Genomic DNA, 23,080 nt, shown 5'->3' with positions numbered 1-23,080 from the left:
TATCTTGTGAGAAGGGAATAAGCCAACCGCATTTCTTTAGTCTGGTTGTTTACGTATCATTAACTCAAGAACGGGATGCATCTGCTGTGCCTTTGCGGTTCATCAGACCAGTAAAGAAACTCTGCAGTTGTTCGTTGTCAAAGTCCTTGGCCATGTTCGCAGCAGGCGACTCGGCTTCCTCCTCTTCATTACTGGGCGAGGAAGAAAACGCATTGCGATCCTGTTGGTGTCAGTTCCTGTTTGCATTGCATAGTGATGCTGATTTTGACTTACTTTAAGACGCTGCAGCATATCATCAGCGTCAACTTGAATACCGCCCATGTTGAATTGCACAGGACCGATGTGCTCGCTAATGCTCTTCTCGTCGGCGCTATAATCGATGTGACGTGTGCTGCGAGCGATGGCGTTGTCGGAACCCTTCTCTGGCTGCTTGGCTTTGAATGCCTCGAGGATCTTGAGCTGCTTCTCGAGGAAGTCTTGAGTATCGTCACTCTCCACGCTGATCCATTTCTCGCCATGCATAGCATTTTCGACAACCGCCAAGCCGCCGCTGTTGGGGTCGCGGCACCATCCCTCATAGCGCGCGATCGCACTTTTCTGTTCTCTCTCCTCCAACTCTGCCTCGTCCACCTCACCTTGGTCATCGTCGTTGAAGCGCATAGACTCTCGGGGAGTGCTGATATCTTCGGACCATGAATTAGAGACCTGCTCGGCGTCAAACGTTCCGCCCAGAACACGAATCTTGCCCCACGAGTCCCAGTTGGTAGGAACGACAATCTTGTCACGGTCGATAACGTTATGCTTTAGTGGGTGACGCTTAAGGAGAGATGTGATTCCAAGAGTGGAGTGGATAAGAGACGGTAGCTGAGAGGGCGCATTTTGTGAAGTATAAATGAGAGAAGCACCATCTGTAAAATGTTAGTGGTTGGGCTAGTATGAGTGATTTTAGAATGAACTGACGTCTCAACAAAACTGTTCGCAAGTATTGCAACACAGTATCGAAATCGGGCTCTTTCCATGCCTGATTCTTTTCAAGGAATTCCATTTTTTGCGCCTACTTTTGTCAGTAAATTCCTTGGCAATTCCCGAGTCGTATCTTACGTTTTGGCATACTACACAGAGCGGCAGACCTAAAGGCTCCTCCCATTCTCCTGGTCCCAAAGGAAGTGAGCTATCTCCATCACTGCCAGTGGCTGTAGCTGAAGGTGTGCCGTCAAGATTGGTCGCCGCGCCTCCTCGACCTCTTTCTTTCCACGCAGACATGACCTCTTCCATAAGAGCGTGTTGATCTGTGTCAACCTTCTTGAGGACCTCTTGTATAACCTGAACCCAAGTCCATATTTGTCGCAGCCACAGGTGCGGTTGTGACCAGTCTAGTAGGATGATCAGAGAGGTGTTGGGGATCGTCTCTGGGGTAAGGAGGGGCGCGACTAAGGAAGCGAACTCGGTAGACGCCTGAGAAAGGAAGTAGAGCGAGACTCGAGCCAAGGTATCTAGACATGTTAATCAAACGCCCAAAGCTGCGTTGAACGTATTCACAAACCATCCTGGTCGGCGTCGAGGACATCGTAATATGTGTAGCCCAGCGCAAAGTTGTTGGCAATTGGCGGTATCTTAAGCCGGTCCGCATTGCGCCTAGGTTCGGAGCTGGAAAGAGATTCAAGAAAGTCTCTTTGATGTTCGGGAGAACCGCCTGGATTGATAGGGTCGTGATCAGCTAATCGAGCTCCTTGATATGGCTGGCTCGTCTCTGCATACCTAGAACGATGAGGTTCTTCTCTGGTAATCGTTTGCCACTCGCGACGGACTCAAGCATAGAAGTCCAAAGGTCTTTCTTTTGCTCGCCATCGCGACCTTCAGAATCGCCTGAACCTGTTGTATAGACCGATACTCTGTTCGCCATGGCTCCGGTATTCAGCGCAGCGAGCTCGCCGGCAGACTGATTGTAGGTCGAGTTTGAGGTAATTTAGATCATGGGTTGTTGGCACAGCCGGAATTAGGACCTGAGGTTTGTTGACTGTCTTGGATAGACGTTTTGGTAGAATACGCGTTTGGGGTTGTCGACAATATTAAAAGGAGGTTGACAGGGTATTAGAGTCGCTGGAGGAGCATCTTCTGCGCTGCGTGCCGCGGCAATGAAGATGATGTAAGCGTCAAGGTCGACGGTCGTGTATCTCGACTCGAGATTGTCCGATGTAAGAAAAGTTGTGTTTCAACAGTCTCGGTGGTTTGTGGTACGTAGATATCGTCGACCGCCGTGCTTCACCAAAAAGCCCAAAGTGGCCAGCTCAGTGGAGGGTTGCCAGGTACCAATTGCTCCCCCATTGGCACTTGGCCCATACCCCGTCCATTTAGCGTTCGGTCCGGAAATTGTCCCATGCTACAGTTTAGTGCACGGACCCCTGGAGCTTCAGTGGATGTTTCTACTGGTTCTGACGTTGAATGCGACTTTCAACATCAATAATTTTCGACTCCATACAGTTGCGCAGCCAGCAACTGAAATCACACGATGAATAAAATACGTGCGATCCAAGCGCTTAACAAGAAAGAAATCGAAAATGGAATGTAAGTATTTGATAAGGCTCCCTTGAAGCATCCCTCGAACACTGCTAACAGACGCGCTCAGCACTCCAGAAGGTTCCTGGCATACCGACTACCGCGACACTGCCTACATCTATTTTGGTGGTTTACCTTACGAGCTATCCGAAGGCGATGTCATTACAATTTTCTCCCAATTTGGCGAACCAGTCTGGCTGAAATTGGCCCGCGACAAAGAGACTGGCAAGTCCAAAGGTTTCGGATGGCTCAAGTACGAGGATCAGAGAAGTACCGATTTGGCGGTCGACAACCTTGGTGGAGCAGATATGGGCGGTCGCCTAGTCAGCGTTGACCATGCGCGATACAAGATGCGGGACGATGAGGATCCGGACGAGTTCAAGGTGGGCTGGGAAGACATGCTTAAGCGAGAAGGTCAAGCTGTCTCAGAAGATGAGAGCAGCGAAGAGGAAGTGGTGCGACCGACGTTGCCTGAGGAGCGAGAACTCGCGCTTTTGATGCAAGAACACGACGATGACGATCCTATGAAGGGGTTCCTGATCGAGGAAAAGAAGAAAGAAGTCGACGAGGCACGGCACAAAGCAGATAAGAAGGATCGCAAAGACAAACATAGACACCATCGGTCACATCGATCACGGAAAGATGGGGACAAAGAAGATAGGCACCACAGGTCAAGGCGACATAAGAGTCCTGCAGACAGAGAGGAGCGCCATCGAGACAGAGAATCTCGTCGACATAGAGACGACGACCATGACCGAGAGAGGAGACGGGACAGAGATAGACGGAAAGAAAGAAACGAGGACGACGAAGACCGTGGCCATGATCGAGATCGAAGAAAAGATGGTGACCGAGAGCACCGAAGGCGTAGGGACGATCACGACGAGTCGCGGCATAAGCGGCGCAGAGACGAAGACCCCGATAGAAAACCAAGACGACGAAGTAGGAGTCAATCGCCAAGACGGCGCCAGGATTAAAACAGAGCACTATCTAATGCAATACGCTATATGAACCAAAACAGTTCTAATTATTCTGAACCTCTCAAACGCCGTTCCTGATCTGCCCAACATTAAAGTTCATACTCCTTGTCGTCGTTAGCCTGCTTTGTGGCACAGCTTCCATTAGTAGTTCATGTGTTACCCAAATACCGCTTCCACCCTTCCCTAACGCAGTGTCGCTTCCCATCCTCGCCATCGACAATAACAAACTTCTCCCATCGCGCGTCGTGTCCTGCGCCTATAACCACCAGGCTGTCATCGCCGATCCATCCAATGACACCCTTTGGTGGCCGGGATGTTCCCAAGACAGTGCTCTCTGAGAAAGGAATCCCCCCTATCGCAGCTTCATCGCCAGCCTCGAAATGCGTCGAGCTAAAGGAGTATGCGTCGGAAAACAATCGAGGCATCAAGGGAATCTTGCTAAGGATGCCCCACTTCCCTGTTCCGTCTCCAGCATCAGCTCCAGGCGTGCCAATCTGCTGACTTCGGTTCATCCCTGGCTTTCGTGGATGAGGTACATCGAATACGTGTAGAGTGGATTTGTCCGAAGTGCAGGCGAGCATAGTACCACAGTGGGAAAAGGCGAGAGAGAAGATAGTAGCAGGATCGATTCCACGGCGAAGCTCGGCAAGTTTTGCACAGTTGCTTGTAGAATAAACACGGATGAGAGTACCCTTTTCGCTTGCACTTGCGAGGAGTTCTCCATCCGGGCTCAAAGCAATTGCCTTGAGCGCAGAAGAATGGGCTGGAATAATGCTGACGTTACCAGTCGCCAACTCGACGAGTTGTATTTGTCCAGCAGTTCGACCAGGAAAAGCGAGCTTCTTGTCCGAGAGACAACACAGGCCTGCGAGGTTGTCCGCGGTTTCGTATATGTGTAGTAAATCTGGATGCTTGGTGAAAGAGTAGACCCGGACGCTGTTCTGTAAGACAACAGCGATGCGCTCCCTGCCTAGTTGAACGCCACGTACTGCTGTAAGAGTTGTGAGTTCTAGAGCAACTTTGCCTTTCATATCATCCCATATTATGGCCTGTTGTACGGTCAGTGATGTTACTAGTAAGCTCCGAGAGAAACCCTACTTTGTTCATAGCAAACTTGGGCGACCTGCCACCGCCAACTAAAGCCAGGTAATTGGTCGTGCCCATCATCTGAACGAGGCCGATTCCGGCGTTGAAATCTATAGGACTGTGAGAATACTGATGGGAGATTTTAATGAAAGAAAAAATACCTCTGGAGGCTTTGAGAAGGCATGATTTGGTATGGAAGACTAAGACATGACGGTCAGCGAAGTGAGATGCAATGATGGCAGTTATAACCTACCACATATACCAGAATCAAGGCCGACGGAGAAACAACTCGCATCATTATTGAAAGAGACGGACAAGACAGCCTCGGAGCTTGAGGCCTCGATGGGTGGTCGCACGTTCATAGCGAGTGACTTGATGTGTGCAAGTACTGTATGTGTATCTGTCAAGGTAGGTCGGCGCAAGAGCCGGGAGGGGTAATGTTAAGGACTTGACTTGTCGACGCTCAAGCTCGGGATGAGGTGAAAACTTCAGAAAGAAGTTTCAAGCAAGAGTTATTGCAAGTAGCGTTGCATCTCGAATCTCGATAAACTCAAAGTTTATGCCTTGATAATGTATCTGATGTCGCTTACAGGTCCACCTGCTTGGTGAATGCAGCTGGTACGGTACCTGCGTAACCGAAGGGCTTGTATATTATAGAGGAAGACGAGCGTTATGATACACCAAGGAAGATCGAGTTAAAGATTCATGGAGTGACAAAGACGTTTCACGATGCAAGTATTTCATGTACAAAAACGGGAACATACGCAAGGTAATGTTTGGTGTAAGAAAAAGGTACTCTTCCTTGACCTTTGGACATTGAACTTAACCGCGTCACGGTACCAAACAACCACAAGATGCAGTCAGCCACTCTTGCACATCCCATTCCCAGTTGCTGTGGCGGCGGGAGATCTATCACGTGATGAAACGAAACGACGAGCTCTGATTGCAAGCAAGCGCCACAGCAAGGCTTGTGGGGGTCCGCTAAGTGGTCCCTTGGGCGGGAAGGCGGTCTGGCTTGACAGGGCGTCGGGGCACCCAAAGTGTGGATTTTGTAGGGGTGCACCTGCTGTCCCCCTCTGATAATGGGACACTGGGCACTCTAGCTTAGGTACTTCCCCTGAATCCCAGAGCAGGAGCGATTGGCCAGGTGTGAAATTGGCCAAACCCCTTGAGCAGCCCAAGTCCAACACGACCCGTATCCTTCTCTCCTGGTTCCTAGCCTCCTTTAACATTTTCCCCTTGGTTCAGGTTCCCCAAGTTTCCACTTCAACCACCGCAAAACCATACTCGATTTGAGTCGTTGGTGTTCTCGACATATTCCTACCGTTGCCGCTCATTCACCTTTAAGCTTCATCCCGTCACCCCGAAACCGATCTTCAAGATGTCGTCCATGGGCGTATGTTCCACCTCCCCTCGACCCCGTTCGTTATGTTGAATGTTCCCGTCGATAAAACTACCGTTTCCACAAGGTTTACGGGACCAAACCTTCACGCGACTACCGTGTATCTGTTGCAGTTGGCTAATACCTAATCCCCAATAGAAGATGATCCGCCGAAAGAAGAATGTCAAGAAGGGTATTCAGTTTTGCCTGATGGTCTGCGGTGCTTCAGGCACTGGTACGTTACCACGTGGAGAAGCTGCAATTGCCCATGCAGCACCTCCCTGCGACCGAATATAAACAACAAAGCTCACATACAATAGGCCGTACCACCTTTGTCAACACTCTCTGCGGAAAGAGCGTGCTTGAGCACAAGGAGTCCGATGATGCTAGCGGCGCGCACGTTGAGGATGGTGTTAAGATCAAGCCCATCACTGTTGGTGGGTGCAACAACGATTTCGATAGCGTTTATAAAGATTACTGACCTGGGAATAGAGCTTGAGCTTGACGAGGAGGGTACTCGTATCTCTCTGACCATTGTCGACACACCTGGCTTCGGTGACCAGATTGACAACGAAGCTAGCTTTTCAGAGATCGTTGGCTACCTCGAGAGACAATACGACGACATTCTCGCCGAAGAGTCCCGTATTAAGCGTAACCCTCGATTTAGAGACAACCGAGTGCATGCTATGCTCTACTTCATTACTCCTACAGGCCATGGGTACGTGTTTATCATTTCTAGTAATGCCCGATCCCCACTTACAATTCAAGTCTCCGAGAACTCGACATCGAGCTCATGAAGCGACTCGCCCCCCGTGTCAACGTTATCCCCGTTATTGGCCGCGCCGATTCACTCACCCCCGCTGAGCTTGCCGAGTCCAAGAAGCTTGTTATGGAGGATATTGAGCACTATCGTATTCCCGTCTACAACTTCCCCTATGATATTGAGGAGGATGACGAGGACACTGTTGAGGAGAACGCTGAGCTCCGTGGTCTCATGCCCTTTGCTATTGTCGGATCTGAGGATGTTGTTGAGATTGGTGGCCGTAAGGTTCGCGCCCGTCACTACCCTTGGGGTGTTGTTGAGGTTGACAACCCTCGTCACTCCGATTTCCTCGCTATTCGATCGGCGCTGCTCCACAGCCACTTGGCTGATCTGAAGGAAATCACCCATGATTTCTTGTATGAGAACTACCGTACCGAGAAGCTGTCTAAGACCGTCGACGGTGCTTCTGGAAAGTGAGTTTAACCAAAACCTTGTGTAAAAATGCAATGCTGACCCCTTTTTAGTGCCGATAGCTCAATGAACCCTGAGGATCTTGCTTCCCAGTCCGTCCGTCTCAAGGAGGAGCAACTTCGACGAGAGGAGGAGAAGCTGCGCGAGATCGAACTCAAGGTGCAGCGTGAGATCAACGAGAAGCGACAGGAGCTTCTGGCTCGCGAGTCCCAGCTTCGTGAGATCGAGGCTCGTATGCAACGAGAGGCCGCTGCTCAGAATGCTGGCACACCCGAGCCCAATGGTGGCGAGGAGCAGCTCAACTAGACCTACCACTTCACATTTTAGGTCTTTTGCGGTGCTTTAAAAATGCGACGTTGGACTATTGTCGATTGCTGGCGTTGGTTTTTCCTCTCCTATGATTGAAGAGAAAGATGAGAATATTCCCCCTGCTGCTGAATAACTGAGTTGTCATTTTCTTTTTTTCATCGCCAACCTGCTTCGCCTAGCTGCTCGCAATCCATCAGATGATTCAGGACGCTCCCGCTGCATTGCCTGTGGGAGTCTGATGGCAGGTGGCAAGCCTGTTAGAAGCATAATCAAGGGAGGATTGCCATTTGCGTGGCTAGTGTAGGAACACGGCTTGCATAGAGTGTCTTGAGGGATGAAGACACCCGTGCACTACGATACGATGGATGCAGATCAGCGGCGTATAGGACCTTCGCCGTGTTCTGGTGCCATTTTGTGGTCATGTTAGACTTACGTTGGGCGTACAATGTTGTCCATCCTTGGACGACACATCCTTGATTGTTTCTTTTTTCTACTGGCCTTCTAATGCTGATATCAAATAAATTCAATATTTCTTGTAATTCGATCTCTTGTTCCATGTTTGCCTGACCTCATCCCCAAAATTGACGTTGTGATTCTTTGTGGGTAATTCTGTATATTGATTTATTTTCTCGATCCGATGTCGAGTTGCTACAGGAAATGGTGCGAAAAAAAGGAAGGCAAACTCTCCAGAAAACGCCATTTCTTACGGTCTCATGAAGAGAACCGTCCATAATCCATACATATTAAGATACGACTCTGATGAGCCGGCTGGTACAGCACACAATCTTTGCAATACCGGGATGAACTAAACATGAAAAATCAAGCTGCACTGCCATAGCTCTTGCTTCTATGTCACGTTGGGACTTTTGTAGATCAACAAGCTTAGTTGTTAGACTGGCTGTTGAGAATGCGCAAGATGGCAAGGAAGAGGTTGATGATGTCGAGGTAAAGGCTGATGGCAGCGGCAATCTCCTCCTCAACGTGGTGGTGGCGCAAGACAAGCTGGGTGTCGACGAGGATGTAACCGCTGAAGATGAGAGCGGCAAGACCACCATAGATAAGCTCACCAGTGGAGCTGTAAGGGAAGAACATGGCCATGAAACCAAAGATGACGAGACCCCAGAGGGCACCGAAAAGATAAGGCATCCATGAGGTAAAGTCGTACTTTGTCTGGCAAGCGAAAAGGGTGAGGAAGACAAAGATTCCGGCAGTGAGGACAACGGCGTTTAGGACGATGGACGTCTTGTAGAACGACACTATAACAGAGATGGTGTAGGCTTCGGCAAGAGTGAAGAGCGAGAGGAAAAGAAGGTTGGTTGGGTAGGACTTGCGCTTCCAGTAGGTGAGGCCCATAAAGATCATAGAACCAAAGAGCTATGTTCGTGTTAGCGGTTCATGTGAATCGGTTTCAATCATGAGAGAAAACGTACTGAAGCCCAAACGACACCAGGATGGCTTTGGATCCAATCCTTGTAGCCGGTGCTGAAAAAGGTGAGGCTGCTCACTCCAGCAGTGGCAAGGAGTTGGACAGTGAGGATGGTGTAAACCTTGCGGACAAACTGATTGCGAATGTCAACTGTAGCCTCAGCTACAGAGCCGCCGAACTGTAGATGATGTCAGTGACTTGTCGACTATCGAGGACGAATGTCATCTATCCCTACCTTGAAGTCATCGGGGAGGTTGTCCTCGCTGTCGCGGGGCGCACCAAACAGACCCTGTGTCTCATCGCGAGCGGCGGAACCCTCAGCATAGGCGGGGGGCGCGTGGGTGTAGTCGTCGTCTGGGTCGCTCTGGGGCGCCGTCTGGTACTTGGTCTTGGAAGCCATAGCGGCAATAAAGTAGGCTCACAATCAAAGGTTCCTTCGGTTTTTGATGAGGTGAGAATAAGAGGTCGTTGGATAAAGTCGCGGACTGTCTGTGGAAGGGTTGCCTCGAGGTTTAAGTGCTTTTGCTGATGGAAAGTTCGGGATGGTCTTCGATGATGCGAGGCGCTCAAGGTATGCTCATGTCGGTCATGTGGGGAACTGAATGAGGAAAGTGTGGCGTTTTAGGCTACTTGCGAACGAGTGGCGGTGCAAAAGCATGGCGTCAGCTTGATATAGGTTGTCCTCATTTTGACAAGTTGGTTGGCCTACGTCAATTTTATGGAAAAATAAATTATTTTATCTTTTTATTTTTCGTTAACTGCCACATTACTCAAAACCTTGAATACATCCGAATTTGTTGATTTCTCCGTATTCAAACGGGCCTTTTCACCAGACTTAAAGAGCTCGCATATTGTTGCGAACCAGAACTACTACTAATGTATGAATGATAATTTGAATTGAGAACATTTCTCTTGGAGAGCTTAGCGGACCAGTAATAGATATAGCGCTCAAGTATTTAGTATTGAGGTTTCTCTTGAATGTGTGAGGTATTGCACATAAGAAATGAATGATGTATGATGAACATTTACAAAAAGAACAAAATCCACAGAGCAAGTTGTCTAGCTGGCTGATACTCATGAGAATGGAATAACAGCAAATAGTTACCGGACTTGACTGTGGGGAACAATCGCTTCCGCGTGAGTTTAAAATCTATGCACGTAGGAGGCATGTAGTATTGGCAAGTGATATTGAGTATGGGTCCGCCGCATATCACATCGGATCACGCTGGACTCAAGTCATTTGGCTCAATAGTTCCTACTGAAGATCATATAGGAGCGAACTAGACAGAGCTATCGACTCCAGAGACTATGCCTTGCTGGCGGCTAAATAACTACTAACCCACCATCAGCACTTTGTTATCTTTCTTCAAGAGGGGTAGTCAAAATTGACACGGAAACTTGAAACAAAGGCATCGGATCGAGTAGTCTCGTGTTGAAAAGACGGTGGAGGACAACGTTTCGATGGTGGATCTAGGAGCTACTGCACTGTACTGCATACCAAGACTGTATTTATATCGACATATTAATGCCTCGGATTTATTGCAGCAGGGAATTGTACAATATCTTGGATATGCTGCAGATAAATCAGAACTTTAATTAGTCGAAAATCTCTTTAACAGAAGCGAAAAGGTCAAAGCCAAATCATCTCGCCCAAGTCCAGCCCGTGCTCCCGTACCGAGGTTGCAGCAATCCAGGAGCTGAATTGACCAATCGATTTGACGAGAATCATCACCAACCCAGTCAGTCCATGTATAGCGGGGGAACACCTTAAAACAATCAAAGACCTGAACCTGGACCATGCGGTGACATTTCGTGCCCTGGGCGTCAACGTTCTGACATTTCTGCAGCGCTTTAGCATTGCATCGTACTAATGTACGTACATACTTGTCATGTAGGTGCTAACACATATCAGACAGTTCACCAGTATCGGACGAGGATGACATACAGAATCACCCCCTTCGCTTGGAGTTCTTTCCCTTGTCGATATTTTTTTATTATTCTCTTGTCAATGCGAAAAACTAGGGCTTCCGGGAGCCAGCCGCCACCCGACTCCCCTTTAACTTGATCACCATTGGCAGAAGGAAAAGGGGTAACTTGGCAAAAAGAGATCTACGGTGCAGTGTATTTCTGACGGTACACGCCGCAGATTAGATAGGCATAGGGTGCTAGTCTAGTCCTAGCTGTCTATTAAGCTAAAAGCTTAAGAGGGAACTGGGCTGTCAATGAAAAGAGCAAGATAGAGATGGAGAGGGGTAGTTGGAATAAGGGGACCTCGGAATGTGGGCTTGCTATTGGCTCGCCTTCCTTTTGAGCCGTCTCAACGAAATAAAAGGTCCAATGAAGGCGACCCTTGGACCGGTTTGGGCTTGTTCGTCCCCTGGAGCTAGGGCCATTCTATTTATTAGTCCAGTGCCGTCTAGAATCTCGACATTTCCTTGGAATTAACCAGGCCTGTCACCTATTGTGTAGTAGTTACTAAATACTCATCCACCGAGTGAGCAGCTGTTTCTGCAGTACAGTACAGGACTGATGGAGGGTGACATATATCCACCCTGTTCTTATTCGGGATAGGTGTTCTATAATGTAGTGCAGCGAAATGTAGGCAGGGATTAGAGCAAAGAAGACGCCGCCTAAAGAAATTCATGGGATGCTGCTGCATATCCAATCTGATCTGAAATTGGTGATAAAACAAGACGAGATATTCGCATCGAAGCGATTGAGCAGAAACAAAGCCCAGTTGAACTCGAGTAGACTGGTCTGCCCTATGCACAGCTGTGATAGACATCATAACCAAGTCTCTCACAGCGAATAGAGGACAGATTCATCACTCAATCAGCTTCCTTGCTTCTCCTTTTGATCAACAATACTTCACTGCAGCCGCCCAGCCCAGCACAGCTCAGCTGCAGCTGCACTGCTCAACTTGCAGGCTCTCTCTTGCTCACCGCCTTGAATAATGCCCGCTGTGGGGCAATCCTCCCTCAACACACTGATGTACGTATCTAAAATACAGTGGACACCCTGGCACTGCTCCCCGTACTGGACCTCCCCACTACTGCACCAGAACAGCGCGCTACCCCCTACAAGCCTTGGGTTTATGGATCTCGTTTTGTTAGAGCCAATTCATTCATGGGGGTTCGTTCAAAATTCATTGGGATCCCATTTTCTTTTCTTTTCTTTGGCTACCTGATCCTTGGACCTGGACCTGGACCTTTTCTCTACTTCTCCCCTCCTCCTCCTCCTCCTCCTCCTTCTTCTCCTCCCCCATACGCATTGCTCCCGGCATCATCTCTGTCCCATTGTTCTGCTCAGTCTTGCTCACTGAGGACCAGAGAGAGCCCGAGCTTTGGTAAACCCCGACTACTACAGAGTGATCTAGCGACAGGACAGACAACGGAGCCTTGACCTTTTGCTTTGTATCGCTACATCATCTCGTCGACCTTTCACTTTTGCTTGACGGAAGAAAAGTGTGAACCCAAGGCTTTCTACCTTTTCAACTCAACTCCCTGATCTTCTTTATCCTCTCCAAACTTTCCATTGGACCTTGTGGCTTCCGACCCGCGGACCTAGCACGCACCAGGGACCCCTCCCTCCTTCCGCCCACCAATCTATCAGCCACAGCCAACGCTTTCCTCCAAGGAAAAAGGACACGGAAGCCTCTTGTACGAGACGAAACGAAAACGCACGAAAAGAACATCAATTCTGCACAAGACGCTCGCTCAGTCATGAGCATCGATCCAGTCATGCAGGTCGAGGACAAGATTGCCCCTGGCCCTTCTGCCAACAACGACAAGCCAGCTGTAGAAGAGACAATTATTCGTCAAACCATAATCACAACCACAGAAGACGAGGCTCATGAGCACATCGCAGCCTCAAATGGTAGCGCCAGCGCTGCTACTTCACCTACCACTGGCGCTGCCTCGCGACCACGACTCAAGAAGGACAACAGCACGCCAAACATGAACGGTCCCCTTTACATGCAAACCGCCGGTAACAAGACGGTGCTTGTCCGCCGACTTAAGCGCAAGGAGGAGAGCACCTGGAAGCACCTCTCGCGCTGGTTTGTCGAGAACCAGATCGGTACGTTTTTCCCCCTGAACCAACCAGCCTTCCCCTTTTCTTGCCAATCGTGTGTCGCAAATAAATATCGTGGGGGTGTCGAGATGTCAAGACAGGGCAGGGTGTCAAGTCAAATCTGGACCTAGCCTGGTTAACCACATTTCGGGATTGGGTGTCGCATTTGGAGCCGCACCCCGCGTGGCACTGCATCCCTACCAGCCCGGCTTTTAGGGCCCTGCTACGCTACCAGATGGCGGCGCTTCATGACAGGCTGATCGCATGCTGAGCTGCATCCGAGTGTGCACCGATCGGATCGTCTTATCTTGTTTGGATGAACTTAAGCTGACGTGGTATTCTTATTTTAGGACTCTCTTTCAATCTTCTCGCTCTCATCTTCCTCGCCCAGACTTTCATCCCCAAAGCTCGCGACTACACGCAGAAGTTCTTCCATCTTAGCTACCACAACTCTCAATCCGGACAATATCGCATTGGCTACGACGATGCCTACTTTATCACCTTTTGCATCATTCTTTTCACCGGTCTCCGCGCTGCTACCATGGAATACGTCCTCGCGCCTATTGGCAGATGGCAGGGTGTTGATAACCGCAAGAACTTGACTCGCTTCAGTGAACAGGCTTGGCTCATGGTGTACTATACCGTTTTCTGGCCTTGGGGAGTGGTAAGCTCGGATTTAGCAACACAGGGAGAATCAAGCACTGACTAACATTGATACAGTACATTTATTGCACCTCTCCTCACTACATGAGCATGGAGAACCTGTGGACCGACTGGCCCAACCGCGAGCTCGATGGAATCATGAAGGCCTACCTCCTTTGCCAGTGGGCTTTCTGGTTGCAGCAGATGATTGTCATCAACATTGAGGAGCGCCGCAAGGATCATTGGCAGATGTTCACTCACCACATCGTCACCACCGCCCTGATCTTTGCTTGCTACGCTTACCACCACACCCGTGTCGGTAACTTCATCCTCGTCATCATGGATGTTGTTGATCTCTTCCTTCCTGTAAGTTGTTCTCGATCATACATATCGGCCGCCCGACTAACACGTTACAGCTTGCCAAGTGTCTCAAGTACTGTGGTTACAAGAAGATCTGCGACGTCATGTTCGGTCTATTTGTTGTTTCTTGGTTCTTCGCCCGCCATGTCTTGTACATCGCCGTCTGCTGGTCTATCTACTCCGATACCCCTCGAATTATGCCCACCGGCTGCTTCAAAGGCAACAACGAGAACATGATTGGTCCTCTCAACCCTCCAGCTGGCTGGGGATACCTCGTCGAACCCTTCATCAACCCTCAAGGCCTCGTCTGTTACAACGAGACTGTCAAGTGGGGTTTCCTCGGCCCTCTTCTCTTCCTCCAGGCCATCACCATCGGCTGGTTCACAATGATCGTCCGCGTCATTGTCAAGGTCCTCAAGGGTGGCGATGCCGAGGATGTCCGAAGTGACGACGAGGGTGGTGAGGAGGAAGAGGAGGAGGAGTTTGTTTACGAGGAGGCCCAGCCTTTGGAGGAGGAAGTCGGCGTCGAGGCGCTTGACCTTCGCAACTGGGAGCGCCGATCGGGCGTCAAGAAGCAAGCCAGCAGTTCTGGAGTCAGCCTACCCGGCCACAGCGATCGAAAGGAGTTGCTGGGTCGCATTGGCTGCGAGAAGCAGGTCGACTAAACGAAGAAATGAGTTGGGAGTTTTACGGCATTCCACATCACATGATCCTCGTTCAGCATCCAAGAGATGCCTCGCATTTTTGAACCTTTTTTCCGGTACCTTTTTTGTTTTTTGGGCTTGCATTTTTGAAAGGGATGTTTTCCCTCGGTCTTCTTTTTCTTGTTGCTACGACTTAGTTGGTAGAAGGTGATCGGATAACGATCGAGGCCGGAGACCTCGTTACGGTACTTTTGCATTGGAGAGCTCCGCTAAAGATAGACGGCTGCCACTAGAGATGACGATTGTTTCTTCTGCAACGAAGACAGAAAAAAAAGTTCTTTTTTGGTGATGAATTTTGCGGGGCTTTGGATGAGAATCATTGATCATCTATCTGTCTGCTTGGCTGACCAAGAGAAGAAGGATAGCCCTATAATTATGCGAATGATACCTTGATTAATGCTGACAATACAATATGTTAAAGTACCTTTGGTCGTGCTGTGATGTGATGACAACATAGTGTAAAGAGAGCAAGCTTAAGTGCATTCGTAATGAGTCTTGCATTATGCCGGCTTCTATGATGGTTACATTTAAAAGCCATAACAAACAAACGCTATATATTACTATGCCTTGCCGTCCTCATCTCCCAGAATTTCCTTTGCGTATTCCTTCAACTTGAACTTCTGCACCTTTCCACTTGGTGTCTTGGGATACTCGTCGATCCAGAAAACATACTTGGGTGCGAGATGCTTAGACAGCTTCGTCGCGACCCATTGCCTCAACCCGTCTCTCGTTAAAACACCGTCCTCATCAACCTTTTCCTCATCCACTGCCACGTCTTTCATATGATCTAACGGCGTCCATCCTCTTGCAGGAATGATGAAAGCTGCGACTGCTTCGCCGTATCGCTCGTCGGGAACTCCTATCACACTGGCTTCTCGAACGCCTTTGTGGGTCAGGAGACAGTCTTCTACTTCTAAAGGATGAATGTTTTCTCCGCCGCGGATAATGAGATCTTTGATTCGGCCTGTGATTTGGACGTAGCCTTGCTCATCCATCTCGGCCTCATCGCCAGAGTACATCCACACTGTTCCGTCTTCGGGATCTGGTACGCGGACTTCAGATGTGCGGGCCTCGTCGCCGTAATAGCCCTCCATGACGAGGTATCCTGCTGTCGCCAGCTCGCCTCTCTTTCCAACGGGGAGGATCTTGCTGTGGTCTAAGGGATCGACGATCTTGAGCCCTGTGTGAGGCATGACCTTACCGATGGATGAAGTCCGCTTGTCAATTGGATCTGAAGGACTGGTCATGCAGCTCACAGGCGCTGTCTCGGTCATACCATAGCAGATAACGAGATCGTCAAGACCGAGACGCTTATATAGTGTGCTCATTAGAGAAGGCGGCACACTGCTACCGGCTACAATACCCTTGGTTAGGTGTTTGGGGTCATGAGGAACGACGTCTCCTCGGTTGAGAGCCTCGAGAACAGCAACGAGCATGGTGTTCACACCATAAAGACCGGTAGCTTCGTGGTCAACGACCATGTGTAAAGTTGCTTCAGGATCAAAGGCCGGACTGGGGAACAAAATACTAGCACCTGTGGTAGCCGTCGCCATGTATCCCAACACACAGCCAAAGCAGTGAAACAGCGGCGGAGGCACCACGATACGATCGTCTGCGTGAAGCCCCATCCGATGCGCTATCAAAGCACCGTTGTTGAGAATAGCACGATGCGAGAGCATAGCCGCCTTGGGCATCGAAGTAGTCCCCGATGTGAACTGGATATTGATAACGTCGCTTGGTGACAAGGGAGAATCAGGCTTCACTGAGTTAACTGATCCGTCGACCAGCGAAGAATAAGGGGTAAACGCTCGACACCCCTTGAGGTCAAATTTGATGTCTGGATGGCACGCTAGGTTATCGAAAACCACCACGTTGCACAAAGAGGGGACAGCTTCGCTCTGGATCTTCGAAGCCGATACATCTCCAACTACGCTGCGAAGAAGATGCTCGTTACTTCTTCCGCGTCCAGGTTTATACGCTAGATCTGTCACGGCACCAATGATGAGTGTCTTGATAGCCAAGTGCTTCAGCGCCGCTATGACCTGGTGCTCATTGAAGCCTGGATTCAACGGCACGAGAATGGCGCCGAGCTTGAAGCAGGCGTACGTCAGAGCTGCGAATTCAGGCCCGTTGCCGAGAGAAACGGCTACGCGGTCGCCCTTGCGAACACCCAGTGAGGAGAGTGAGTGAGCGAGGCTGTTGGATAGAGAGTCAAGGGCGTAGTATGTTAGTGTTGACTCGTGAGAGTGAGGGGTTGGAGTGCGGGCAATGACTGCTTCGCGGTCGCCGTGTGCTGAGACGACTGAGGCGAAGTGTTCTGGGATTGTTCCATTATAGAGGGGAGGCTATGATTTGTTAGTTGGTGGGTGTTTATGGCGGTTGCGAAATCTGGGACATACATCTTGAGGACCCCATCGAATACTGAGATTAGATGAAGAAAGCCGTCTTAGTTGACATGTTCTAACGGCCGTCCTTGTCGATAAACATGTCTTTCTAAGACTTTGACGTATTACAGTCTGCATCGCAAAGAGTCAAAAGAAACACCTCTTCCAGAAAGTGAAGCGATGATGTGACAAGGATATTATAATTATAGTAAGAGCGGGAAGAGCCTCTGGTGTTGTAAGTGGAACGTATCACGAGAGGAGACCAAGATAAAAAAGTGAGGCTTACGCTGGAAACATAACCAAGATATAATCTCATAAATGAACAAGTATCCTCGGCTATCATCGCCACGAGCTTTCCCTCTTGGTTAAACTGCTCCTCACAGTGAACAAGTGTTTAGCTGTTCTCTCCCTCTCCACAGCGGCAGCGGCAGCGGCAGCGGGAGGACAGGCCGAAACCCCCCTCAGCGATCTGGCCTTGAACCAATCGTAGCTGTGAGTGATGAAGGAGAACCTGGGGAAATGCGGGGGCGGCTTGAATGTCCTTGAATGCCGTGTTTTTGATACAAAGTAAACTCAATTCATAGATAATACTTTGAGTTGGTTAGTCCACAGCTTCGAAACCGCGGAATTCAATTCGGCTATAACTTAGACCGATTGTTGTAATCGCTGAATCAATGGCCGATCACGGCGACTATCAAGATTCATTGGCTGTCGAACTCCCTTCTCATATGGTCACGGCTCTCACCGACCAACATCGTAACCTCTTCACAGAGGTTATTATATTGCACTGAACAACATTCCCGCGATACAATTGTGCCTTCATGTCTCAATTATGAGTGCCGGGAGCCTTTCCTCCCTTTGCACACTATCACTAGGCCCACAAGGTAGGCACCGCTATCATATAAAGGTCCAAGCAAGTCTATACCAGAAGGGAAAAGAAAGGAACGATGACTTCCATGCGATGCCTTTCACGAAAGAAAAAAAACAGTCTAGTACCGTTTCCCGCCAAACTTTTACATATTTTCCATCATAATGCAACTGCCAGAGTACAGCGGACCTCAGCTTCACCCACTTATGCGGAAACCAGCCCCAGAATCAGACGGACACAAATCGTGTCATTAGAAAAGAGTATAGAGAAGAAGCTCAAATATACAGGTCGGCGAAGTAAATCTTCAAAGTCGTTACCAAAACATTAGGTATCATGTGTTGTGCTTGGGTTTCGCATCATGCTGTTATTGCTGGGCCGGAGGTGGCTGCTGCTGCTGTTGAGGCTGTCCCTGTTGAGGCTGTCCCTGTTGAGGCTGTCCCTGTTGAGGCTGTCCCTGTTGAGGCTGTCCCTGTTGAGGCTGTCCCTGTTGAGGCTGTCCCTGTTGAGGCTGTCCCTGTTGAGGCTGTCCCTGTTGAGGCTGTCCCTGTTGAGGCTGTCCCTGTTGAGGCTGTCCCTGTTGAGGCTGTCCCTGTTGAGGCTGTCCCTCCTGCTGCAAGGGTGCCTGCTGTCCTTCTTCTTGCTTCTGCTCACCCATATGACGCTCGCTCTCAGGCTTCCATGTTCCTGCTTATTGTTAGTTTCCATTGATCCAATTGAAGCTACAAGTTATGCTTCTTACCTTCGAAATCATGCTTGACATAAGCCATGGGGTCGTCAGGCTCCTTGGAGCCCATCTGTCCCACTCCAGGTGAGAAGCTTGTGATGGGCAACACAACTACATCACCCACTCGCTTACTTGTCTCCATGCCGGTAAAGTTCTTGTAATCAATCGTTCCTTTGCTTTGCGACATGTCGAAAAAACGTCCATCATTGAAGTAGTCAATAATGGCATCTGTCCATACAGCGGGGCCCGTGAACTCAACGACGTTGCGATCAACAAACGTTTCCAGAGTGCCTTTACGCTTTTCGTCCAATGTCTTTTTGGTGATTCGGTTGATGATGTCGCGAAGAGCAGGGTGGCCAGGCTTGGCCTGTATCGTCCACTGGCAGAACTGGATACGGCGACTGTACCATTGAGCCCAATCAGGACGGTCGGGGTCTGCCTCGATACCAATAACCAGTCCGATGGTGTCACGAGAGATTTGTTCGGGCAGCCACTTGACAGAGCTCTGGATGGCATAGGTGTCAATATCAGAGTAGATACCACCTCGCGCAAACAGGATCAGGTAGCGGAAGAAGTCAGCCTTGAGGACGGGCATGGGTAGGCTTCGGTAAGCCTCGACAACCTCAGGGACAGTAGCGTAAAGAAGGCGAATCAGGTTGACAGCAACGTCGTCGGTGACAACTTCGTGAACGAAACCAGGGTGCTCTTCTCTCCATGAACCATGGTGGTCCTTGAACTGGAAATCGCCCTGATCGGGACTCTGTTTCCACGTCTGCCAGATGTAGGCGGGAAACTTGGAGGTAACATCGTAGGGGTAGGCGTATTCGAGCTTCTCATAGGTTGTCATCCCCGACATGTCGATGCGAGGCCGCGTGCGACGTTCCTTCACCTCCATCTCTGGTTCTTTTTTCTCGGGTGGTGGTGGCACGGCTTCGTTTGAGGCAGGGGCATCGTTCTTGCTTGTATCGGCGGCGGCGGCAGCATTTTGAGCTGCTGGAACGACAGGTGTCGAGGAGTGCGATCTCGTCAGGAGGAAGAAGACAGTGAGGACAAAAACCGCAGCCACAATGGCGCGGCGAGAGTTGAGCATGGCAACGACTGCTCCTGAAATCGACTGTGGTCTTGCCAGGTATGTACGAAGCTGCTGTCTTTTTTAGAAGTTCGTTGATAAGGAGCGAAGTGTCCAGGATAATGTAGAACAGGGGTAGGAAGCGAAGGTCGAGAAACGAAAGGACTAGGCTATGACAGCATAGAAAAAAGTGAGCGTGGCCAGGCAAGAGCTGGTGTTGAGAAGAGAAGAGAACTGGCAAATGGCAGCAGCCAGGTATTCTATGCGACAGCGTAGAAGAGAAGCAGAAAAGATGTGCTCTGAGAATTTGCCTGTCAAATTGAGGCGGGCGAGGGATGAATTAGAATAGGTCCCCCATGCGCAGGGGTAGCGCAGTTGGAGACGGGTGGAGCCTTGATAGACAGCGCAGTCAGGAACTTGGAATTAGTGGCCTCGCTCGGTGCTGTGATGCAGTGCAGTGCACCTGGTAGCGAGCAAGTTCCAAGTTGAGGAAGGACTGCAGAATGGACCCTGAACAAGATGAGGTCGCGGCGCAATCCAATTATTTCGATATACTACTGCAGCTGCGCAGTAAGCTCACCAACGGCGCTGTCGCAAAGCGGAGCTGCTGAGATGCTGGTGTTGAATTGGGCCAATAAGCGGAGTGGTCAAAATGAAAGACCGTTATCCTCGTGTTAGGTAGTATCCGTAGCCCAGACTCGTGCGGTATTCGAATGCGATAGGTGAAGGTAAAGGTAGATAGGGCGATGTTGAAGGTTATTTCAAGAGGAAAACAATTTAATTGAGAACTTCTCAGCAGGGAAGAATGGAAACTCGGGTCTCGCCTCCACGCATACAATTACGTGGAACGTGGAGAGACCCTGACTGGACAATTATTTTTGGGTACACTTACCTGAGGAAGGCACGGCTAGTATCACCAAGGATGTATAACGTCGAGGAGGAAAGAACTGACGACTGCTAAACTTGCACATTGGACAAGGTCAAACACAATAAGGGTGACAAGAATGCACCGCCTTGTTGCGCGTAACTAGCAAGTATCTTTGATATTGAACTACCCCTGAAACTATCTAGATGACACTTTGATCTCATCAGCGAGTTGCCGCACTGCCGCCGCAACTTGAACTTCCGTATCCTTAGTAGACTTGATGTAATAAGGAGAATTGGTAGTCAGCATGTGGAAGGAGCCGTCCGTCCCTTTTCTTAGAACGATGCAACGCACGAGCCGCAGTTAGTGCGTACTTGCCCAGTAGGAAGTCAGATCTCTACGCCTCTAAACCGCCTAAACTAATCTAATCGGACTTAATATCCTATAACGGGTATAATACCTGTCAACAAGATTCCATCGCCAAGGGAAAAGGGAGTTTACAAGTACGGACTAACCAATCAACCAATTCATTTAACTACAGATTCTTCTATCCACCAAGCTCAGCCTAAGCATGTGTTGAAACGACAATGCGCCAGCAGCTCATTTGGCTCGAGTCAAGCTACAAATGAACATCTCGATGGATACTCACTGACGCACATGGGAACAAAAATGGTGCAATGTGATGTCTCTGCTTACCGCTCAAAGATATCTGTAGATTGCTCAAATTACACTCCAAAACCCAGCAGGGTGCCCAGGCTGCTGTTTGCCCAGGCTGTGCATCTCTCCTGGATCGCAATTCGTCTCACCAAGCGAAAGCATCTCGCTGATCTCGAAATCTTTACCAAGGACAGCCGACCAGTCAGGAAATAAAGTAGCAGAACAAGCATTTGAACAAGCCTTTTCTAGCGTTGCGTCGAAGTATCCGAAACAGGCCCAGAACAGGGGCTTGGAGGCCAAACATTGGCGGAGCTTTTCTGTCACAGCTCTTCTCGAAACGTGCCTGTTGCAAATAATGGATACCAGCTTGCGTGTCGGCGATCAAAGGACCGCGATCGTCTATAAAGAGCGGAGTAATAGGGGGAATCCTGGACTTAGAACCCCTAAGAGGAAAACAAACCCTTTCGTCATGGGAGAAAAGAGAATATTTTGGCTTCTGGCATGACATGGGTGCACCAGATCTTGTGTAGCCGCCAAAATGGCAGTAAGTCGCGACTCGGTTTGTGTTTCGCGTAGAGACTTGAACAAACAATACACCGCCGGGCAACACTTCTTCTCTTCTCGGTCCTAAGTGCCGGGCCTTCTGGCCTCGTCACTGACGGGATTTCGGCACTTAGCGAGCTTTCAGGTACAGGAGCATGGGTTGATGTGCGATATTTGATTGATGCTGGGATGTTGGAGAGGCGTCATCTAAAGTATGTGATTATTGTTTGTGGTCCTAGAAATCTATAGTTTCTACCTGTGTATCTGAGAGGCACTAGGGTTATGTTCAAAGGCATTGGTTGTTGCTGACAACATCGCCAAGCGTTGTTGTTGTAAGAAACGAGGATTGTTAATCTAATATTTTTACGGATATTTGTGATAAGTCGGTAAAGTATCTATTTAGAGTTGCTGTTGGTTCTGTATAACGGCTGTGCTTACCAACGATTCATGATGAGAAATGTGACTGGCCAGGTCGAAATAGCCCCAGAACTCTCATTTGATTCCATGCGCCTGACGAACATTGCGAATCCTTCAGAAGCAGCTGTCAGCTGGAATCCATTCATTTTCAAAGACGGTCACTTTGCTGACGAAGCTGAAAAGGCTGATACTTTTTCAGCAAATGCCTCATGGAGGCGCATGTATTCCCCTAATCAATTCATATTCTATAAGCCACACCTGTATAAGCTGAAAGTTCGCTAGACGAATATAGTTTACCGGGGAGAGGTATCGGAATTCGGAATCACGAAGCGAAAGGGCGCCCTAGTTGACAGTGAGTGGCATACATCAGTAGCCTCTGGCTTGCGGTATATCATGTGGATGGCAGGTCGCATCTCCTCGTCTGTACTCTGTAAAGTCCGTGGTCTTGTCTAATCGAAGCGCTGTTTAAACTTTGATTTTGGTAGGTTGATCGTTGAAGGATTTAGATGAATGTATGTAAGATGCATTGTACCTACATCGTTTAATGAATGGCTGTCAGCCTTGATGGAGGGGGGTCAGAGTAATCATGATGAGTCCAACCAAACATGACAGCTCGGCCCCCGCACCAAGTGCAGTGCCGAAGGGAGCTGTTGTGACACACGAGGATCTGTATGTCAATCATGCGTGATGGATGTAAACATTGAGCTGGCGTTGTTGTCTATCATGAGTCCAAGTCATCTCGCACAGGCTGAATTGTATGCTAATACTGGGCTATAGTGGTCTGCCAGGTCATGATGACAGACGGGG

At 49.4% G+C, this 23,080-nt stretch overlaps 9 protein-coding genes across 9 annotated transcripts; 4 read left to right on the top strand and 5 right to left on the bottom strand.

Moving 5' to 3' along the window:
* Nucleotides 1-64: 64 nt before the first annotated feature.
* FGSG_09418 (uncharacterized protein) lies at nt 65-1,903 on the bottom strand (the record flags this gene model as incomplete). Its single annotated transcript, XM_011330020.1, has 6 exons — nt 65-220; nt 274-908; nt 961-1,021; nt 1,102-1,493; nt 1,544-1,693; nt 1,759-1,903. The coding sequence occupies 6 exons, from the start codon at nt 1,901-1,903 to the stop codon at nt 65-67; spliced, it is 1,539 nt and encodes a 512-aa protein (XP_011328322.1).
* A 655-nt stretch (nt 1,904-2,558) lies between these two features.
* On the top strand, nt 2,559-3,530 carry FGSG_09419 (uncharacterized protein; the record flags this gene model as incomplete). The annotated part of the gene is made up of 2 exons (XM_011330019.1): nt 2,559-2,565; nt 2,617-3,530. 2 exons carry the CDS (start codon nt 2,559-2,561, stop codon nt 3,528-3,530), a joined length of 921 nt encoding a protein of 306 aa, XP_011328321.1.
* A 152-nt stretch (nt 3,531-3,682) lies between these two features.
* FGSG_09420 (uncharacterized protein) lies at nt 3,683-4,981 on the bottom strand (the record flags this gene model as incomplete). The annotated part of the gene is made up of 3 exons (XM_011330018.1): nt 3,683-4,582; nt 4,632-4,729; nt 4,873-4,981. The coding sequence occupies 3 exons, from the start codon at nt 4,979-4,981 to the stop codon at nt 3,683-3,685; spliced, it is 1,107 nt and encodes a 368-aa protein (XP_011328320.1).
* Nucleotides 4,982-6,000: 1,019 nt separating this feature from the next.
* FGSG_09421 (uncharacterized protein) lies at nt 6,001-7,540 on the top strand (the record flags this gene model as incomplete). The annotated part of the gene is made up of 6 exons (XM_011330017.1): nt 6,001-6,015; nt 6,160-6,235; nt 6,321-6,437; nt 6,493-6,718; nt 6,769-7,236; nt 7,288-7,540. 6 exons carry the CDS (start codon nt 6,001-6,003, stop codon nt 7,538-7,540), a joined length of 1,155 nt encoding a protein of 384 aa, XP_011328319.1.
* A 587-nt stretch (nt 7,541-8,127) lies between these two features.
* On the bottom strand, nt 8,128-9,480 carry FGSG_09422 (uncharacterized protein). Its single transcript, XM_011330016.1, has 3 exons — nt 9,205-9,480; nt 8,974-9,147; nt 8,128-8,917 (listed from the first exon to the last, which is right to left on the bottom strand). Exons 1-3 carry the CDS (start codon nt 9,367-9,369, stop codon nt 8,426-8,428), a joined length of 831 nt encoding a protein of 276 aa, XP_011328318.1. The 5' UTR covers nt 9,370-9,480; the 3' UTR covers nt 8,128-8,425.
* Nucleotides 9,481-12,691: 3,211 nt separating this feature from the next.
* On the top strand, nt 12,692-15,168 carry FGSG_09423 (uncharacterized protein; the record flags this gene model as incomplete). Its single annotated transcript, XM_011330015.1, has 4 exons — nt 12,692-13,046; nt 13,391-13,704; nt 13,761-14,048; nt 14,099-15,168. The coding sequence occupies 4 exons, from the start codon at nt 12,692-12,694 to the stop codon at nt 14,705-14,707; spliced, it is 1,566 nt and encodes a 521-aa protein (XP_011328317.1). The 3' UTR covers nt 14,708-15,168.
* A 138-nt stretch (nt 15,169-15,306) lies between these two features.
* FGSG_09424 (uncharacterized protein) lies at nt 15,307-17,268 on the bottom strand (the record flags this gene model as incomplete). The annotated part of the gene is made up of 2 exons (XM_011330014.1): nt 15,307-17,091; nt 17,146-17,268. 2 exons carry the CDS (start codon nt 17,266-17,268, stop codon nt 15,307-15,309), a joined length of 1,908 nt encoding a protein of 635 aa, XP_011328316.1.
* Nucleotides 17,269-18,362: 1,094 nt separating this feature from the next.
* On the bottom strand, nt 18,363-19,812 carry FGSG_09425 (uncharacterized protein; the record flags this gene model as incomplete). Its single annotated transcript, XM_011330013.1, has 3 exons — nt 18,363-18,682; nt 18,738-18,800; nt 18,855-19,812. The coding sequence occupies 3 exons, from the start codon at nt 19,810-19,812 to the stop codon at nt 18,363-18,365; spliced, it is 1,341 nt and encodes a 446-aa protein (XP_011328315.1).
* A 2,039-nt stretch (nt 19,813-21,851) lies between these two features.
* Nucleotides 21,852-22,555, top strand: FGSG_13576 (uncharacterized protein; the record flags this gene model as incomplete). The annotated part of the gene is made up of 3 exons (XM_011330012.1): nt 21,852-21,857; nt 21,890-22,068; nt 22,249-22,555. 3 exons carry the CDS (start codon nt 21,852-21,854, stop codon nt 22,553-22,555), a joined length of 492 nt encoding a protein of 163 aa, XP_011328314.1.
* Nucleotides 22,556-23,080: the final 525 nt, after the last annotated feature.

Source organism: Fusarium graminearum, chromosome 4 (assembly GCF_000240135.3).
Source record: "Fusarium graminearum PH-1 chromosome 4, whole genome shotgun sequence".
Taxonomy (NCBI): Eukaryota; Fungi; Ascomycota; class Sordariomycetes; order Hypocreales; family Nectriaceae; genus Fusarium; species Fusarium graminearum.
This window is presented reverse-complemented; position numbering and strand designations above follow the sequence as displayed.

Excerpts from the sequence above, each read along its gene's own strand:
- FGSG_09422 (XM_011330016.1), bottom strand. The coding sequence starts at position 9,369 with ATGGCTTCCAAGACCAAGTACCAGACGGCGCCCCAGAGCGACCCAGAC. Across the intron at positions 9,148-9,204 it reads ACCTCCCCGATGACTTCAAG|TTCGGCGGCTCTGTAGCTGA; the intron begins GTAGGGATAGAT and ends CATCATCTACAG. Across the intron at positions 8,918-8,973 it reads CTGGTGTCGTTTGGGCTTCA|CTCTTTGGTTCTATGATCTT; the intron begins GTACGTTTTCTC and ends ACACGAACATAG.